At 50.0% G+C, this 20,880-nt stretch overlaps 1 protein-coding gene across 2 annotated transcripts in view; it reads left to right on the forward strand.

Moving 5' to 3' along the window:
• The window catches only part of OSBP2 (oxysterol binding protein 2), a 140,213-nt gene that overhangs the window by 29,324 nt on the left and 90,009 nt on the right, over positions 1-20,880 (forward strand). For both annotated transcript variants that reach the window (XM_074920891.1, XM_074920890.1), the window contains exon 2: positions 2,436-2,644. In XM_074920891.1, the coding sequence (XP_074776992.1) occupies positions 2,436-2,644 (209 nt within the window). The remainder of the gene's footprint in view (positions 1-2,435; positions 2,645-20,880) is intronic.

A 20,880-nucleotide genomic window follows, 5' to 3' on the forward strand; every position in this document is an offset into this window, starting at 1 on the left:
TCCATCTGTACCATGGGATGTTTCAGACAGGTGTCCATCCACAGGACCTGAGGAATGATGGACCTGGGTGGACATTCCTGGGTAAGGACTACGCTGCTGCGCTGGGGGAAATGAAAGGAGCAGGTAATTCCTATAAATGACTGCAATTCCTCCTGCTGCTGCAACTCAATGAGCAACTGTGTAGTAATGTATTTTGTTGAAATACTAGCAAAATCCTTGCAGTGATTATCTGACATTAACCGAATTCCAGCATGTCTTAATATTAGGAAAAGGGAGAGGACTCTGGAAATGACTTGGACAAGAGGCATTTAAAAATACACAAGGCTTATTTATGCTGTGATAGTATTGGCCTGCTCCTGCCTCTGTCCCCCAGGATGGTCACCTGGATTTAGGGAGATTTATAGTCTTCAAAACTTTCCTAAGACCTTTGACTACTTAGGTGGGTGAAAATGGTGGGCTAGATTAAACTGTGCCATGGGAAGTGACAGCCAGCAGCAGAAGAGAGGAAATCATGGAGAAATTGAATTTTCTAAGTGTCATTGATGTCTATTCTATGAGATTGGTATGCGGGAAGGATCCCACCTTGCTGCACAGCATAAATGGAAGGTGGTAGGTGGTTTGTGGGTGCTGAGGGGCAGAGGGAACATTTTGGGACACAGAAGTGATCTAATGCCAAGTGTGTTTATTGTAGTTGCACTTTCAGGGAGGGATAGCAGTGTGGTAGGGGGAGAGGGTGCTGGGCAGTGAGAGGGTTGTCAGGGTGGGTGAGGAATGAGGGTTGAGGGGTGGGTATGCAGCAGAGATGAACAGGGTGAGAAAGGGGATAGACAAAAAAAAAGCAAAAAGAATGGAGTAAAGTAAAAGATGGAAAAATACAGTGTCAAGGAAAACACTCTTATTTCCTCCTGTCCAGTGGTCCTGGCTTCCAGGTGCTGCTGAGGCCCTCCTGGCTGGAGGGACACGGGAGTTACAGCCTCTGTGCCCCCCGGCTGGAGAACATGCAGCCCCCAGGATGGGAGCGGGTGATGCAGGCCGGTGGCCGCTGTGCGTGCCCCAGTGTTGGCAGGGTTTGTATGGCATTGGTGATGCTGTCGGCTGTGTCTGCTGGCTGCTCTGAGCGTGTCTGCTCGGCTGGTGGGAAACCTTGAGAACTCTCTGGCTCAGTGCTTGTAGAGCTATTCTAGGCATCTGCGATGCAGCAGTGGGTGTACAGGCAGTTTTGAGACTACTTTGGCCTTTAAAAACTTAGTCTTTGTGACTTTTTTTTTAAAAAGTGACTTTAGTTGCTTGTAAAAACACTATGTTAAATCATGTTTTAAAAAGTGGCTGTCAGTTTTTGTGGCTCTTCCACAGCTTGCACGCTCTGAAAAGACAAAGTGTCTCTCTGTGTTCAAGAATCGCGCTCTCAGCCGGCACGGCACCCGCTGTGCCATGGCAGGCAGGCAGCGTGGCCCTGGCTGCTCTCCTGGGGCGTGAGAGCTGGTGAAGGAAAGAGGAGAACTAATAAATAAAAAAAATTAAGTGAGCATTTCAGCTTTGGTAAAGCTAAAAGCCCATGGAGAGCTAAGAGTGTTTGAGTGTGGAAATACTTCCATGATGGAGCAGCAGCTATCGTGGCTGCTGGAGGGGTCATTGCTTTAAAGCAACTTGCTGTGCCTTGTCCCTGGCTGGGACCAGCAGAACTGTGGCATGGGGCAGGGGTGTGCTGTGCTCTCGTACAGCCTGGGGGGCTTTGGCCCCTGGACATGAAGTCCTGGATGCGACTGTCAGCAGTGGGGTGGTGGTGGGTTAAGGGTGCTGTGGCGTGGGCTTGGCTTCTTCGTGGTATGCCCAGCTGGGGTGGGAGGAGGGCTGGTGTGCTGGGAAAGCCTTCTGCTCATCTGGGTGAGCCTAGGGAAGTACTAAGCAATTTTGCCAGCAGTAAAGGTGTTTTAACAGCTGAAGAGGAATTGTGCTGCTTCATTTGCCTCACAAATGGAGATTTTTTGCATAGAAGATCTTATCACACTTAGACAAAAGACAATGACAGAAGAGAGAGGATATAAAGAGCCATGAAATACTAGATGCTGGAGGTGGGATAGCAGAGAGAAGGGAGAAAAACAGCAGTACAAATGAGATGAGAAAGGCTAGCAGTGTGCAGTTGGTAATTTCACTTTTAGGGCAGCCAGAAGCAATCAGCACAGCAGGATGTGAAACCAGCAGCCTAAGTGCTAGGGGTGACCTTCGTACAAGGGAACAAGCTCAAGCCAAATACTTCAGCCCTGTCCTTTTTTTTTTTGAGGAGCTTCTCTAGCTTTGGTGTCTTTGACAGGCTTGCTGCCTGCTCGGGATGTTCCTGGGGGTCTCTGCTGCACGGGAGGGTGCATTGGTGGTGTTTTGGGTACAGGCTGGATGCAGGGGGACTGACACTTCCTTTTCCCTCTGTTCCCATGCAGGACACAGGCAGAAATGGCCCACACGTGTCGCGGGACCATCAACCTGTCCACGGCTCATATCGATACGGAGGACTCTTGTAACATTGTGCTTTCCAACGGGGGAAGGACGTACCACTTAAAGGCAAACTCAGAAGTGGAGAGGCAGCGCTGGGTCACTGCCCTGGAGCTGGCCAAAGCAAAAGCCATTCGCATGAGGAACAACCAGTCAGGTAGAGTGTGTCTTAGTGTGTGAACGTGCAACTGGATCCTTTTTAAAACCACCTTGTAAGCCAGCTCTTCTGTGCTTGTTAAATTGTGCAGAAACCCTGGCAGATACTGTTTCATACGCAATTAAAAATAGCTGATGGTTTCACAGAGACACAAAGGGTTTTAAACAATACTATGTGCACCCAACATCATCTCCTCTGGTTGTGGAGCATTGAGCAGGTCTTTAAAGCCCTTGGTAATGTCTGTAAATTGTGGAGAGCCAGTAAAAATGCACTAATGATGCTTCTTCTGGAAGGCAGGATGTATGTGCCTTTCTCCTGGAGACTTGGGGTTGGTCTGTGTGGGCAGGGAATGCTGTAAGATGCACTCAGTGCAGCAGTGAGTGGCACTCCGGGGATCACCAATTCGCAACACAGTGCCAGGGCCGTGTCCTTCTGTTCGCCCATAGCTTAGATGGTGGATGATGGCCGTGTACAATTAGTTGAGATGTGTGTCTCCATGTGTGTTTCCCTTCTCTCCCCTACACACACTATGCTGTGGTCTGGTATTTATCAATGTATGTTTGGGACAGCTGCATTATGTCTAGCTGTCAGAGCCCTGTGCCGGTTACGCAGCTCCTCCCCAGTGCCATTTTTACTGCTCCCTTGTGTAATGGGTTGTTTGGGTGCTTTAGAGTATTTTAGATATATTTCAATGCTTATAACCCTTCTGGGATTAACAATTGGTTTTTATCAACGAATGAGAATGGCTTCAAGTTTCATGAAACAAAACCCATGAATGAATGAAAAAGCTTTCTATCTCCTCTGTCCTAAGATAAAACCACTGTCAGATCTTGTCTTGAATGCTGGAAATCAGGCCTTATACAAGAGAAAAAGTGTAGCAAACACCCGATTTTGTAACACTCTGCTTAAAATGTAAGTGTATATTCAGAATGAATATATTTTAGAGAAGGAGCATGTGAAGGTGTGACCAGGGAAAAGCACTTTTGTTCAGTGCTTGGGTATTATCTTACTGTCCAGGTTTGGGCTTTGGGACAGCTGCAGATGCTGCTCTGTGCTACTGACTGCAGTGAATTTGCATCTGTGGGTGAAAAGTTTGTGAAGCTTAACTTTCACATTGCCACGGAGGAAGGTTGTGGTTGGGTCAGTGCATCAAGAAAAACCTCTACTTTTCCAGGGGAAACGCTGCTGCATGCTCACCAAAACTACAGCGTGCCGTGGGGCAGCTGTGGGGCGCAGCTATCTGAGCGGCTGTCAAGGCTCTGTAGATGGAGACTGCCTTCTAATGCTGCTGGCTTATGAAAACACACAGTCCACACAAAATTAGTGCAACCACATTTTTGGAAGGCAGTGTGTTAATGTTTTTGTTTGTGTCCCAGTGGGATGGTCATTTGGGATGCTGGCTGCTGGGGGCGTTGCGCAGGCAGAGCCTGTGCTTGGAGTAAGGTTTTGTAGAGGGCAGCAGAATGACAGAATGCCAATGGTTTGACTTGCAGGAGAATAAGCCCTGAGTCCTGGACTAATGTGGTCTGACTTTCACATAATTAGCCATCCCGCAAGGTCATACAGAAGTTGATTAGTGCGCGAGCCACTTACCCGTTTCCCATAATTGTTCAAGTATGCCGTGTTCAGGGCACTAGCATCTACAGATTTAATTATATCAAGTATTGTGAACTCTCTGTCCCTTAATACTGCAGCTCTGGAGCGTACATGAATACTGATGGAGAATACAGCTGCCTGAGGAGAAGTTTCTAGACGTGCTTGCTTTGCCCGGCAGAGTGTGATGTTGTGCTAGGTCCTGGCTGTAGTGAGCTGGGTGTCAGTGCTTTTGGTCCTGCGAGTGTCACTTACCCTGTAGCGGGAAGAGAGTCCTTTAGCTGGGTTAGGCCTTTAGAAAAGGACCTCGCATGTGGGAGAGGTTGGTGTGTGCCTTTACCTTCACCTTTCTGATTGTCGGGCTGTGGGCGATACAGGGGGAGGCGTGGAGCGGTGCGGGCTGCCGAGCTCCTGCCCAGCCCAGGGCTGCAGGAGGATGTCAGCGATGCTGCCTCCCGAGTCACGCGCAGTTATTTTGGTTTGTGTCTTTACATAAAAATAGCAAATGTGGAGACTTCCTTTCTTAAGGCCCTGGACGTGCTGACTTCCTAACTCCAGCGAGCTCAGGCCGTACTTTCAGGGTCAGGACAGTGCGGCAGCAGTGCTGATTTGGCTGCGGATGCTTGTTCCTGTGCTGCCTCGTGGTTGTGCTGACTCAGCTGTTTGTGGGGCAGTACTGTGATTCAGGCCGAGGAGTTGCTGGGAAATAAAAACCAAACCAAACTCTTGTTTTTCCAGGCTCTTCTGATCTGGTCCGAGGGATGAGACACTCTGTAAACGGGCACTGAATCCTTGTGCTGTGGAGTTTAGAGCTGAGGGCACTGGTGAATTAATTTATAATGTTCACCTGGCTGATGGTGTTTTGTCCCAGTTACAGATCTTTTAATTAAGGTAAAGAATGATTGTGTGTTAGGTTTGACTGTTTTGCTTGAATCGAAATAAAATCCCTAGTGTTGTGTCCCTCTGAGTGCCGGGCATTGTGCGGAGCCCTGGGCTGGGTGTTTACAAGTGGAGGGTCTGGATTTGCTGAAGAAGTAAGTCCCTTGGTCCTTCAGGTCTGCTCATGTGGGGAGTCTTCTCTTACCCCGACTGATCACCAAAACCCGAGTGTTTCCCAGGGCTGCTCTGTAGAGCCCAGGTCAGTGCACAGGGGCTGTCTTGGACAGTGGGTGCGAAGGGCGAGCAGCCGTATGGATTTATGCTGACAGGGAGGGAGCATCGATGGCTCTGGGGGGGCAGAAGACTGGGAGAGTGTTGGAGGGGGCAAGTGAGGTGGGCAGAGAAGCAGGTTTGTGTCTAACACTGCCAGCACTTCTGGGGAAGGACACGAGGAGCATCCTTAGGGTGATCCCCTCTCGCGGGCACTGCCCGCTGCCCTGTCTGCTGCAGCGGGATGCGGCAGGAGCCCGTCCTTGGCGTTCTCTGCTGATGCTCAGGGACGTGGAGGCTCTGTTGGAGGTGGCACGTCTGGGGAGGAGATGACTGGGCTCAAGTCAGCTGCTTTTGAGGTGTCTCCAGCCATGAGCACTGGGGCAGTCTCACATGTGGAACAGCTTTTTGGCTCTCTACAGTTTTCAGCAGTCAAGGAGCTCCCAGGAGAGGGAAGGGGGTGTCCTTGCGTCCTACTGCTTTGGAGTCCTTCTCTCCTTGCATCTGAAAAGGGGCAATGTGTTAGTGTGGAATTAATTAATCTAAATAAAGAAAAAAGCTTGACCTATTTTTGGAAATGTTTTAAAGATGAGCCACACCTGAGTTGCTACTGGATGTAAGCTGGGGTTCTCCATTCACTTGTTTCTGCAGAATACAGTGGTCCCTCACTGCTTTCCTGGTGTTTGAGCTTTGATGGAGTTCAGGACTGGCAAATCGGGTTAACTCTGCAAATATTTTTTTAAAAACGGGGAAACTGTTTTGGGGTGACTGAAAAGAGTCTTTTACTCCAGTAGTTCTCTTGAAATAGGTCTGAAAGCATTTTAAATTTGATTACTGGCTATCTTGAGCTGTGCACTGAGAGGTGGCATTTTCACAGGACTGATTTTTCATTTCTGTTTTTAAGAAATAGCAAAACCTACACCCAAACCAAGTATGAGATGGGAGACTTTGCTGTTCCCTCTTCTGCGTAACTGAAGGAGCTCTGGTTTCCCTTCTACACAGTGGGTATCTGGGACTATTTTGGTAATGAGCCATGAGCTGAGACATTAGTAAGTACTGATAGATGTCACCTGAGAAAGCTTGATGTCCTCATCCTGCTTCATTGGTGAGAAACCTGCCTAGTGGTATTGGGTGGATTAGTGGCAGAGAGTGGAGCTGAGTTGCTGTTTTAGCTCTCTCCTCAATTGCCATGTGGTGCTTAAGTCCACTAAGATAAATGTATGGTGTAACATTAGGACAGGATGGCTTGCATCTAGCTTCAGCTGAGCCAAATCTGGCATCCCTGTTTCCTGTTGGGTTTATAAACTGTTGATGATGTTGTAGTAAGCTTGATCTGCCCACATGGTACCCATGGATAACACTCCATGGAGTGGATCCACTCTCTCACCCCATGGAAAGAGTGGGCACGCGCTGTGCTTGCATTGGTACTTGGTGTGCCCCTGTGCTGTTTATCTGTCCTGAAAATCACAGCTCTGTAATTGCCCTCTGTAAATTCTTGAATAATTTCAGCCTTCTCCACTCACCCTATTGTACCCAGGTCACCATGTGGATTTTGGCAGCTCATGCATTGGCCTCTTGGCAACTTCACCTTTGCAGAGCAGCAGTGGCAAAGAAATGCTTTTATCTGCTCCTTATGCTTGGTGTTCTCTCTGCTATTGTGGCTTGGAGGATGTGAACTTAAAAGTATTTGATGACTGTGGTTAATAAGTTTTTTATGGCAGAAAAAAATAATCTTTCTTTACACTAGGTAAATACACTCAGTATAGTTTTGGAAAACACCCAAGATGAACTTGGGCTGCTTGGTGACTGGAGAGGCGAGAGAGTTGATGACTTCTTCTGGCCCCCTGCTCAGGGGTTCCTGGGGGTAGACGTTGAAATCCGCTCTGTGATTCGGGTCATCACCTGAATCACAGCAGATTTCAGGCTGATTGAAGGTGTTTTTGGTGTCCGTGGTACTAGGAAACCTGGAGTTAACTGCATACATCAGTGTTCACATCTGTGCCAAGACCAGCTCGCCTGCCAACCTCCCCCAAAGGCATCAGGTGTCTCATGCTGAAGTTGGGACTCAAGAGACATTAGTGCAGCAACAAAACTGGGAATCACTAAGAAAAGAAGAAAAGAGAAAATGTAGGTTTGCTCCACATGCAGCTGTAATGCTTGTCCCCTTGAGAGGTCCTGGCTTGCATCACACCAGCTCACAAACTTTTCAGTAGAACATAAAAAAAAACCCCCACCAAACCCAACCCCAAAACAACAAAAAAACCTGCCCCAAACCCAAAACAAAACAGAAAACAACCACAAAAAGCAACCAGACACAAGATTAACCAGACAAATAAAACCTCCTCCAGCAAGGGAAAGTAAATTTTCCATCTGGAAGAATGACAGCTGGAGATGCCGTATGGAAGATAGTAAATGCTGCAGGAAAAGATGGGGAGATTTGCTTACAACAAGAGCAAGGAGGAAATTATCAGGTCATAGGTTTAAATGAAGCAGGAATAAATATTTTGTACAACACAAAATTAAATGGTGGCACTTGCTGCAGGAAGCCAGAAAATCCAGAGTGATTGAACAGATTTGGGTGCAATTTCATTGCTCATGGATGTGAGCTGTAATATTTCGATATATAAAGTGCAACCCAGGAGGTCCTTAAGCAGCACAGCACTAAAAGCTAAGCAGTTATTCCTGGAAAAACTACTGCATGTGCCCTGTTTCTTTATCCTATTTCCTGAATAGTGGTTATAATTTGCTGACTAGAGAAGAGATGAAGCTGCCTGGGTGTTCTGGCTGACCTTGTGTGACCATCCTGGCGAGGCTGCCGCTGGAACGATGCTGTCAGTTGTGGCTGTTGGGCTTCACGTGGTGTTTTCAACCTTTCAGGGCTGTGTCACCTGTGGGGGAGGATTCAGTTTGAGACCAACACCCAGGTGTGGCCACATATAGTGTCTGAGATTTGGGATAACAGGCCTTGACTGCATGGGTTGTCTGGTTATTCTTTCTGCCTTAATCAGGTTTTTGTTTTCTTAGCAAATAGGGAGTGATTAAAAACAGCTTTATAGGGGCTTGTTTGTAGATTGTTGGGGAGCGGGAGCTTTGAGTGGTGCAAAGGGGGAAGGAGGAGGGTTATTACTGCTGGTGATGCCTTCTGCCCTGGCTGCTGGGATGAGTTTCTGCTGCAGCGGAGAGTAAAGGGAAAATACAACTCTGGAGAGGAACACCACTGCTGTGGAGGCTGGTAATCCCACTGCAGGGTTGGCGTGCGGTTTGGTGGGTGAGAGCCAAGATGCAGCTCTCAGGGCTGCAGCTCACACAAGCAGGCTGCCAGCAAGTAGTTCTGCTTCAGCGTGCTAGATCCACTTGTAGCGCCTTTGCAGTAGGATTAAAAAGGATCTGTAATTAGTTATTCCTCAGCTTTCCCTTTAATTGTCTAGTGATAACCTGAGTTTCGTTGCTTGATGTATTTTGACTGTATTTTTTCCTCTTTTGAAGTATGGGTTTTGTTTGCAAAAGACATTTTGACTTGGGAATGTAATACTGCAAAGCATCTGTGACCTTCCTTACCCTGCTCTGTGAATTATCCCCTGGTTGCTTCCCTCCAGCAAGCTCCTGCCAGGTGGCCTTGTGCTGTGGCTGTGACAGGACTGGACAATCCCCATTGTTGTTGTCCACACGCCCTCGATGCCAGCTCATTGCTTGCTGTAATCGGCCCTGCTATTTCCAGTTCTTCTTACAAAAGTGCTCCCTTTTCCCATCCTCCTTGTGATGTTTTTCATCATGTTGTGAACTGTTTTCCCCTCTTCATAGGGTTCGTGCCTGCAGAGGCACTGGCTGCCCGTGCTCAGTTACCTTGGTCTTTGTCTTTTTGATCCCTGGAGCCTGGATTTTCCTAGGACAGCTGATGGCCGTTAACTGTGCTGGGTACTGCTGCCATGGAAAATAAAACTGGCAGTTCTGCTGAGATGGAGCTGTTCACTTGGATTTGCCACTCTTAATGATTCCTGTGTCCTTTCCATGCCTTCTGCTGCTCACTTGTGTTCCCTTCTGCATCTGGCAGGATGCTCTGCCTCTCCTGTTTCCCTGTTAGGTTGTGATTGGGACAGGTTGATCCACCTCAGCCACCACTGGGAGCTGCAGTCAGCACTTCAGCTTCTCCCACTGCAGCCAAGGGATGCTGTGATGTACCCTGAGGGTGGGGTGTGCAGACCAGTCAGAGAGGGACCTGGGGGGTGATTGACAGCGGCTGAACAGGAGCCAGCAGTGTGCCCAGGGGGCCAAGAAGGCCAGTGGCATCCTGGCTTGTGTCAGCACTGGCGTGGCCAGCAGGAACAGGGAAGGGATCTGAGCCCTGTGCTCGGCACTGGTGAGGCCGCCCCTCGATGAGTGGGTTCAGTTTTGGGCCCCTCACCCCAAAAAGGCCATCGAATGACTCGAGCGTGGCCAGAGAAGGGCAACGGAGCTGGGGCAGGGTCTGGAGCACAGGTCTGCTGGGGAGCGGCTGGGGGAACTGGGGGGGTTCAGTCTGGAGAAGAGGAGGCTGAGGGGAGACCTCCTGGCCCTCTGCAACTCCCTGCCAGGAGGGTGCAGAGAGGGGGGATGAGTCTCTTGAGCCAAGGAACCAGCCCCAGGCCTCGAGGGAATGGCCTCAAGCTGCCCAGGGCAGGGTCAGGCTGGCTCTGAGGAAGGATTTCTGTGCAGAAGGGGCTGTTGGGCGTTGGAATGGGCTGCCCAGGGCAGGGGGGGAGTCCCCATCCCTGGAGGGGTTGAAGAGTTGGGTTGACCCATACCAGTGGCATGTTGGAGGGTGCAGGCACGGTCTCCTGCGAGTCCCTTCCTCGTTTCACTAGCCTTTGCCTTGCCACAGGCACATCGTAAGTGTGCGGCAAGATCCTCCCTAGCTGTCACACAGTGTGATGGGACGAGGTTCCCAGGCATCCTGTGGGGAACAAAAGGGCTCTTCGAGGCAAGTCAAGTGCTTTGGGGCTTGGATGTAAAGAAGATAACTATGGTCCTTCACATCTGCTGCGGCTGAACACTTGGGGATTTGCAGGCCATGGGACTATCGGCAGTTGCCCTAAACAAGGAGGGTTATGAAGCATTGATTTCTTTTTAAATACAGGTGGGTTAAAGTGGTCTGAACATGTATCTGGGCATGTTCTTGAAAATCAGGTGTTGAGGGGGGGAAAAAAAAGGTGATTTCCTGGTTTTGTTGCTTTTAGAGGTTGTCTGATCAGCCTGGGAATTTTTCTCAACCAGAGTTTTCAGGCCATGAGATGGGAGCCCCAGGGGTGAGAGTATTTAATCAGTTTGAATATCTGGAGCTGGTAAGATCCTGATGGATTCAGCTGAAGTAGGCTTTAAACAGTCCAGGATCCGCACAGCCTCCAACTGTTACTGTCTGCTGGCTGCTGCCTGGCAAAGCAGACATGAGGAGGATGGGGGGATTCTTTAGGATTTTCCAGTATTTCACAAGCCTGGAATCCTTCCCTTCCCATCCCCCTTGGGTTTTTTTTGTTTTTGTTTGTTTGCTAATCTGTTTTTAATTCTCCCGTTACTGTTTTCCATTTCACTCGCACGCTGAGGTAGAGTTACCCAAGAAACACTCTTACCTCCTCAGTTTGGTGCTGACCTTTCTCTTGTTTCCCACACGCACATACCATGTTATATATTATTTTTTTGCAGATGTAATCCATGATAATAATTTATAGCAAAGTAACACAGAAAATGGTACTTACATAACACCACGAATTAAACATTCCAGCAGGGAGCTCCGTGCAGACTGCAGTATATAGGCCATCTCCGCTGCTGCAGCCTCGTCCTCTGGAGTGAGCGCAGGAGCTGCGCTGCTGCTGCACGTGCCACGGGGCTGCTCGCTCATCGCTGGCCTGGTGTCTGTGGGAGAGGGGGTTCTTGTGCACCAGCAGTGGCGAAAGGCAAGGAAAGATTGGCAGAATGCTCCAAGATTTTCTTACGATTTACTAAACCTCCCAATTGGGTGTGGAATGGTATTGTGGAAGCAGTACATGTTAGTGTTGCAAACACTGGGTGCATGAGCAGGGTTCAGAAGTAGGATGGAAAATGATGTTCCAGCTCATGGTGCATTCTACTGCTCCTGCAGGACATGCTCTTACACCTGCCCGACAGCACGGGTACATCCCCGCCACCTCTGGTGTGCGCTGCTGCCCAGCGGAGCAGGAGGAAGCAGGGAGCCTTGGTGCTTTGCTTGCTGAGCAGTCACCCTGCAGTTTTATTTTACACTCTGGCAGATTTGTGGCATGAATTCATGAAGCATGTTTTAGAGTTTTTTTTTTTAAAATACAGCTGCTGGAGTTGGTGCTCAGATAGGCCGTGTGCGGTGAGCTGTGCTTCGTAGCTGTGACAGAGCTTGCTGCCTGGTCTCAGTGCAGCTGCTTTTTGGAATCCTGTGTGAGTTCAGTGTTACAGGTGAACCTGCGTTAATAAGCCCCCTGATAATAAATAACTGAACGTGACCGTGCAGAGGAGGGAAGGGGGCGAGGGTTTTGTTAACGGCTGTTCCTCAGGAGCGAGGCAGCGGTGGGCAGGAGCCTCTGCTCCCACGCGGGTGCTGGGAAAGATGCTCCTGCAGGAGGAGGAGGGTCGGGATGTGTGGCACGAGGATATCAGCTGATGACAATGACCTGAGATGCTGGGTGTGAATATAGCAAACTTTGGGTCTGTGAGATGTCACTGACGCTGTGATTGATAGACTGCGAGTGAAAAGTTGTTTTCATGGTGATCTTAAAGGAAACCTTTGATTTTTTTTTTTTTTTTAATTTATTATTAAAGTATAGAAGCATTGCTGTTAAATTAAAACCCACTTTATTCCTTTTTAGGCTACAAATCTGCTAGTGGTGCTGTGGCTCCTGTGCCGAAAGCCTCTGCCTGCAGCTGATGTTGGGGTGAGGGATGCTGCCTTGTGGCTTGTGGAGATTTTTAGTCTGCTAGCACAACTGTGCTGCACGGAGCCACACTAGCCCTTCAGGACCCTTCTTCCTTCTGCAAAGCTGTCAGGGTTGTGTGAGAGGGACCTGGGATGGGTGGGGGGAAGGAAAAGGCTCTTTTTTGACTGAGTTGATGTAGAAGGAGTTTGGTGCAAGTACACAGGGAGTAAAAATCTTTCCCAGTCTCTACTCAGCCCTGCATTGTGGCAGCAGGAGCTGGAAGGTTGGGCAAAATTAGGGGGCTAAAAGCAGCCTGTCAGCAATAGGGATCTCTCCCCTTGGCAAGTTGAAGAGCAAATGTTTCACCAGCAAAAGTAGGAGAGGGATAAATATCTACAGTGAGGATTGTGCTATTCCTCAAATTGATAAGTATCAAGGAAAAAGGATGACAGAGTGCTTTCTATTTTGCCGTCTTTTTATTTACTACAGATTTGTTTTTGTTTTTAAAAGTCCTGTGTGTCATATTACTGTTTATTTTTCTCCTGTGCCCATCTGTTTCTTTAAAATATGTGTTTTTTTCCTCAATTATTATTGACCTCTCACCCTGTGCTCTCGACAAATGCTACTATTTGCTGCATGCGAGTGCATGACTTCAGTAAGCATTATTTTCATGTTTTTCAACTGTTTGTAAGTAAATGTTTCCTTTGTCTAATGCATGGTGGCTTTTTTGTTGCATCCATTTGATTTCATTTTTTTTGACAAAGGAATTTATCAAGGTTGCTTGTCAAGACTGCAGTGCAAAAATCAATATAACCTGGGAAGCTGTGCACACATTTTACCTAAACTCATGTTTAATTATTTCACTTGGAGAGTGAGAAGTGGCACTTGGTTACTTCGCCCAGGCTTGAAACATCCTTTGCTTGCAGTGCATAAAATTTTGCCTTACCCATGTGTCCAGTCCCTTTCCCTGTGTCGTTCTGAGTATGTGCAGGAAAGGAGGAGCTGTTAGTTCTGCGTTAACTAATCTCTGTAAAGAGCTGGGTGGGCAGATCCCAGAGCACACCCCTGGAGCTGGTGCTGGCTACTCTCTGGCTCAAAAACCGCTGCCACATAAATGTAAAAATCCATAGCTTGGGTCAAATCCCATGCCCCATTGTGGGGGGGATTAATCCCCTGATCCTTCCGGCTTTGGTCCATATGATGATGACCGGTTTTAAACAGTAACTGCGGAAGAACGGAGACAGTAGCTTCAGTTTGCATTAACGTTGTGGTTTTTATCCTTTTAGCTGAGGACTTGTCAGTGATGGGTTTGAAAACCTCGATGCACCAGGGTCCTCGGAGCAGCAGGGAAATGTGTGTTAAACCAGATTGCCTTTTGCTGGGAGATCACGATGTGACCTGTGGAGTGAGCCATCATCCCAGGCCCTTGCCACAGTCCAAAGTGCCAGCCCTTTCCACCTGGAGAAGCAAATCCCTTGTCTTTGATAGTGGCTTTCTGCAGCACGGGGCAAGCCGGGAGGCTGCCAGTGCCGCTGCCCTGAGGGAGGCAGGACACGAGGGCTTGCAGGTGGCAGGGCTTGGCCCCTGCCCCGATCCTCCCCCCCAGATCTCATCTCGGGGCTGGGGATGCGGCTGAAGTCCTGCTCGCTGCAGAGGTAAGAGTGCTTCGAGCAGCTGTCTTCCCATGCAGCCCTGTCCTGTCCCTTGCTGCCTCCTCTCCCTTCTCAAAGGCTACAGGAATGAGCTGACATTGTCCCTCTTGTGTCCTCAACCCAGGTTCAGCATCTTTTTGCTCATACCAGGGTATAAGGCTGCTCGGGATGCAGAGGACGGGAGAGATTTGCCTGTGTAAATTTTGATTTCTGCCCCTGTGCCCCCCTGGCCTTTTTCTCCTGGTATGTAAACCCACAGTAAATTCTTGCCTCATCATTTGTGTCCTTTGTCCCTCCAGGGTGATGTGACTACATGTCGTGAGAACTGGATGGCAACCTGGGCACCTTTATCTTCATAACTTGCATGCCTGTGAGCTGTTGTGAAATAGTCCTGGATTTGTTTTAATAAAATATGTCCTCAGTGGCTGATTTCCATTGCCTGCAAGCGAAGCTGCGCTCTGTCCAAAGCGAGCCCAGCCCCTGGCAGCTGTGAGAAAGGGGCAGGTGGCACCATGCTGTGTGCAGCCATCATGTGGGGGATGAATTTGGGCTCTGTTGGTGGCTGTTCCTCCTCTGGCTGGGATCCCTGCTCTGACAGACTTTGGAGGGGCTGGTGTCACAGGCGTTGGAGTCTTCAGGTTGAGCCTGGTGCTGCTGGTCTGGCCCATGGAGCTGCCTGGGATGGGTGGAGGTGGGGTGGCCTCGAGCTGCTGCGGGAGAGCCACCTGCTTTTCCCATTGGAAACAGGGAAGCTCTCGCATGGCCATGTTCGAGCCTTCAGCCCGGCTTGTGTTGTGGGTCACTGCTTCCTTATGGAGCTGGTGTGTGGGTGCCTTTCTGTAGCTTTATCATCCTGGCTGCTTTTGGGGGAAGAATTGTCCTTAAGCAAAAGCAAAGATGAGGTGTAAGGTGCAGAGCAGACTCTGGTGATGGGGCTGGGATGCAGCAGTGGCTGATGGACATGCCATTCCTGAGTGCCTGGCCCAGCACCCAGAAACCCTGGGGAGCAAGAATAAAGCCCCAGGGTTTCTTCTTGTCTGTAGTGCTCCTCTTGGCCAAACCCTGGCTGCCACCAGCCCTCCACCCTTTCAGCAATGGGGTTGGGACCATGCAGGCAGGATGCTTTCTGCTTTAAGAGAAGCTTTCAGGAGCTGTTGAGCTCAGACTGGGAATAGCCTGGGTGGATGTAGGTGTATCCCTGCCTTGCACTGTCTGGGGGCACCTTTGGTGCCCCAAGGCTTGGGCTGGGCAGCGGGATGTACCACCAGACCTCAGTGCCTGTGGCAAGCAGTGCTTTTCTTCTGCCAGGGCTTCTTCAGGCACCATTGTTTGGGTGCGGTGAAAGCACGGCCTGGGAGCAGCTGGTGCTCAAGATTTAGCTTAAGTGTGCTGTCTGGTTTATTTCTCTCGCCAGTCTCACTTTCCAGTTAACAACTGCAAACCGCTGGTGTGGGGAGTTGCTCTGTTAAGGGTTCAACCGGCTGTTCAGCTTCAAACTTTTCCATTCAACAAGCAGACAACTGTGTTGCTCAGTCACTGGAATACTTGGATGTGTGTGAGCAGCTCTACAGCCGTGTGGGTTATATTGGAGAAGCTCATGTCTCTGGCCTTGGTAAGCCATCCTTGCGTTGATCCCCCTGTTTGGTTTGTCTTTTGGAGAGCGGGTACAGTCAAACAGCTGGCGAGTCCTGGCTTGTCACCGGGGGTGAGTCTCTCCTTGGCTCTTGCCAGGCGTGCAGCGCCTGTTCCCTGTGATCTTTAAAAATCCCTGTTCCTGTGGGGGTGGCACAAGTGGGATGGATGATCTGTGTCATTTTCTCTGCTGCACTCGCTAACATTAGCTTGATTTGCCATTTTGGTAACTGTTATAATGGGAGTTGGGATGAAAGTCCACGCAGACGGTCCCTTACTGACCACCAGTGGTGGATTGCTAATTTTAATACTCCCCCTGGGTTGAATTTTAATTTGCCGTTGTACCTCTAGGTCTGCATGGTTGGTGTTCATGAACAAGCTGCTGTAGGGCACGAACCTGGAGCTGTGTAAGGTTGGGACCAGCAGTTTGCTGAGTGCAGCACATCCTGAACATGAGGATGCTACAAACAAGCTGTGCTCTCCTTTGGCACAGATGGGGAGGGAGCCTGTGTCTGGAATGAGAAACAGAGCAAAAGGGCAATAACTCACGCTGAAGATGGTGGAGATCCCATCGTCAGGCTGCTGGCTGCGCGGGGGACTCCCCCAGCCCCTGCTGTTTGTGGCACTTGTCCAATCAAGAGCAAACTGCATCTCAAGGGAGGATATTTGGTCGGATCCTGACTTCTGACCCTTGTTGCCACCTGATAAAACCTCTGCTGAGATTTCCCAGACCTGCCACAGGCACGTGATGGCTGGGTCACACTGGGGAACGGTGGCAGAGGAGGCAGAACTGCTCTGGAGGGGAAAACAGGCAGCTGGCGTGGCTCTGCCTTCCCCTTCCCTCACTGCCGGGTGATGCTGCCTTGTGCCGTGGGTGCCACTTGCCTCAGGTGCTGCAGGCAGCCCTGAGCTGGGCTCAGCAGCAGAGAGTGGCTCTTCCAGCACATCTGGAGATGCTGGGATTTCCCATCTCCAGACACGTAGGCTTTTCTGCTCTCTCATTTCCATCACCAGGGGCTTCCCGGTGCAGCTGGATGTTGCAGTTTCCTTGTGGGAATATCGACACGCAGAGGGTGCAGAAGAGCCTTCGGGGCGAAGGAGGGCCAAGCCCTGTGTCCAGGTCCTCGCACAGCCCAGCTCTTGCGCCTTGAACTCTCACGAAGTGGTGAAAAGAGATGCTTGTTACTTAAATTTTTAAGCCAACCAAGTTTCACTTGTAAGTAGTTTTTAATAGTTTTTAGTAATGTAACAGGGGTTTTCATAAGCACCAAGGGGGAGTGTTTCCAGCTCACGTAATCAGTTCAGTGTATTTTGATGTTATTTTTAGGCATTTAAAATTCCCAAGTGCTTTTATTTTTAAACTGTCACAGAGAAAGGCTGTCGGAGGAAGATCAGTTTTGAACTCTGAAAATAATAACAATTCTTGCTAACTAGAAATGAGTCATTAGATGAAAGGTGATTCCTTCAAAAAGTCTGAAGGCATCTCTGGTGGCTGGGCCGGGGCAGGGGTGTAGGTAGCAGAGCTGTTTTACACTAAGGAATGAATGACTGGAAAGAAACCCTTCTGGCGTGTGGTTGTGTCTAATGAAGCAAGTCAGCTTGGAGAAGACAGAATGGAGAGTTGAATTTGGGCCTGAGGTGGGGTACAGCCTGTGCCACCTTTGGAGGGCACGCCGAGTCCCTCTGGGCTTCTTCGTGCGGCTAAATTAATGTGTATTTTTTGAGGCTGGATGTGATGTTTTCGTTATTCCAAGGTGGGTGAGTTGCTGGGACTGACGGCGTCAGTGTGCAGCCTCCCATCCCCATGGGATGTCAGATGTCCCTCGGGACAAGGTCAGGGGACATCTGAGCGCGCTGCTGCCATTTAGGACCCTGCAGAGCATTTCGTCCCATGCTGCCAAGTGGTTCGTCACCCCTCAGTTCCACAGAAATGATGCTTACTGACACCTTGGTTTCTTAAACCACCTACCGAGGGCTGTGGTGGCACTTTATTCCCCAGCATCCCGTCGCTCTCCGTCGCTGCCGTTGGTGATGCTTTGCTGAGAGCCGAGGCGATGCAGCAGGAGCAGGTTGCCCTCTCCTGGCACGCTCCTTCCATGAAGCCCTGACACCCCGTGGCGCTCAGCAGGGTTTGCCGCGAGGCTCCCCAGTACAACAGGCATCCCTGCAGAGAGCCCTCTGTTGAAGATGCTGAAGATATTTGCTTGCCAAGACTTTGCAACTGTCTTTTAAAGGATGAGTTACAAGAGAGGGGTTTAGCAGCGAGACCCTGCTCGAACCCTTCCCTGGTGGGAAGAGCTGCTGCTCCTCTCCTCAGCTTTGCAGTTCCTTCCCTGTGCCCAGGCGGGCTTTGGGCTGCTTACTGTGCCCTGTGGGGACCCCAAAATAGCCACTGCACTGAGATGTTGGGGTGAGAACGGCTCATTTAACCGGCCTGTGCTGGCAGCTTGCGGTGCTTTGTGCTCTTGCAGCTCCTGGTCTCCTCCTGGTGCTGAAATCAGCTTTGATTTGGCCGGCAGATGAGCTCCTCTGGGGACATTTCCCTGCATCCAGCCTGGGAAATTTGTAATTCTTGTTGAGTTTAGGAGTTTTTAAGTTAAAATTATCATGTTAGGAAGTGAAGATCAACTTCAAGAGGATATAATGCCACTTTTATTCTGCTCAGCTTTTTATCTTATTTCAGGGAAATCTCTCTTGTATAGCAGCTGGTAGCCTCCGTTGGCTCCATCGGTGAGAGGTGGGATACATGGGGCAGTGCTGCTGCTGGGAGGCAGCGGAGGGGTGGCTGCTGGCGGATGCAGCCCTGCTGGTCTGGGGTGCATCACACCCCCCCACCCCTCGGGAAGGGCCTGGGGTACCCCCTGGTCAGGCAGGGAGTGGGGGGACACCAGGAACTGGGGCTTTAGCTGAGGTGATTGTGGAGTGACCCTGGAGGTGGGACGGCTCAGAAGTGGAGGCAGAGCAGTGGGCTGGCTCTCCGGGTCCGTGTGGGAACAGAGTGAGGACAGAGCAGGCGAGGCGGCGACCGTGAAGCTGGTTAAGTTGCCTGAGAGCTTTGCAGGACACTGAGCCCTTTGCACGTGGCTTCAGTCCTGCGGAGAGGGAAGAGGCGTGAAGCCACATGGGAGCTGAGGTTGGGTGGCACCTCTGGAGGTCATGTAGTCCTGGGAAATCACAGAATCATTCAGGTTGGAAAAGACCCTCGGGATCATCAAGTCCAACCCTCAGCTTGACTCCACAAAGTTCTCCCCTACCCCACATCCCCCACAGCTCATCCAAACGGCCCTTAAACACACCCAGGGATGGGGACTCCCCCCTCCCTGGGCAGCCTGTTCCACTCCCTGACCACTCTTTCTGGGAAAAGTTTTTTCTTAATGTCCAGTCTGAACCTCCAACGTTGCAGTTTAAAGCCATTCCCTCTAATGCTTTATTTGCAATTAGAAATCTCAGCAGCTTCATTTGTGTTGCTCTAATTGATGGCACTTTGTTTCTCTTTGTAGCTGCAGTACATAACTCCTTTCCCTTCCTCTTTGCCAAGTCCATTGGCACTGCGGTGCTGTGCGTCGACCCGCGGCGTGAGACTCTGTGCTCTGCAGGGGCTTGTGGCCTTGACACAAACTGAAATGTCCCACCTGGGGTGCACCGTGTCTCCACGGCCGGAGGATGGCAGGAGGTGGCAGCTGGCTCCAGGGCTGTCCCCTCCCTGGTCTCAGTGTTGCCTGACTGCAAACAGACAGCAGCAAGGGAAAAACCCAGCGTGACTTGATGCTGGGGAAGGGAGACAGGACTTGTGAGCTGGTGTGCAGAGTGAGTGGGCCTGTGTCCCCAGGGACACGCAGGCACCCTGACACGCATGCTCTGCATTTGAGTAAATGTGCAGCAGGAGACTCTGCTCCCATGGGTGCTGGTAGCTGCCTCCCAGTGAATGAATTGGGGAGGGCAGGTTGGTCATTGCAGGGTTAATGCTGACCCTGTGTCCTTACTTCAGGTGTTTGATTTTTGAAACGTGAGTATTTCTTGCAGGTAGCTAATGACCTGTGTTATATTTAAGAATATAAACTCCCGATGCGAGTGTGATTGTGGGATGTCAGCTCAGCTGGTGGATCTGCATGCCGGTGGAGGGGGACTGGTGGCAGCACTGAGCTGAGGCAGGAATATCTCCTGTTGGGGAGAGTGGTGGCTCTTGCCTAGGGAAGGAAGCTCTGTGGGTCCTTCCATGGTCCCATTTCATTAGTCTGGATGGTGAGTGGGTCATGGGAGATCAACCACATGTTAAAGTTCACCAGAGAGAACAGTGAGATAATTGCCTTTCTTCTGGGGACTTTTAAAGGTGTCTGGCTTATGGGCAGTACTAAAGCAAGCAGCAGGTATGGCTTCCTTAGCTTTTCTTTTCAAGCTTTCTGCAAATGCCTCCCAACTTGCTGCTTTTGTTTTCTGACATCGTCTTTAAAAAGTCTGAAAAAATCTTTGGGGGCAGCAGGACAGAGTCAGGCTTGCAGGAACCCCCTCCTGCCTGGGCTGCTGAGGAGGAAGGTGGGTAACCTACCCAAAGTGGTTTGCAGAGACCCTGTCGCCTGGAAGGTTTCTGTGTCATGCTGATGGTTCTTCTGCTAAACACCACCGTCACTGCTAGCTTCTTGCAAGGATTTGTTTCCTCTGTGATGTCCCAGTTAAATGTTAGTCTTTTGGGGCAGGTGCTGGAGAAACTCCCAAGATCTTCACCAAGAGTGTGTTTTGCTGCATGCTAATTAATAGACCAATCTGTTATTTAAAACGATCAGAATAAATGATCTGTGCAGATGTGCCTGCAAAATACCCCTTGGTAAGGACCAACATTTCTCCACTTGAGGTGAACGAAGGCATGGCAGCCTGCACACGCCACTGAGGTGTTGCTGCCCTCACCTTCCTCCTTGGAGCACTTTACAGACGGCCACAGAGACGAGACATGAGGTATTTTTCCTGTCACTGAAACAGAGCTGTTGCACATACTTTAAGATCATTCAGCTGCAGTTTAGGATGGAGTGAGAAGGAGGTTGATGGGATTTAAAGAGGACAGCAGCATTAACAGCAATTACAAAAAGCCCTTTGCAGTTGTGATCGTAAGGGTTTGGTGATGCAGCAGTTATCTCCATGTAGCAGTGGAAGCAGATGCTCCCAAGGTACCTAGGATTGTTAGGAGCTCGCTGGGAATGGGTGGGATGTGTGTTCCTGAAGCCTGTCATCTGGACCCTTCCCTGGCTTTTCTGCCATGTCTGTGTTGATTTGAGTTTTTCTCGAGCAGTTTTGTAGTCACGTAGAGCAAGGATGTGGACAG

The sequence above is a fragment of the Athene noctua genome, chromosome 17 (genome assembly GCF_965140245.1).
Source record: "Athene noctua chromosome 17, bAthNoc1.hap1.1, whole genome shotgun sequence".
NCBI lineage: Eukaryota > Metazoa > Chordata > Aves > Strigiformes > Strigidae > Athene > Athene noctua.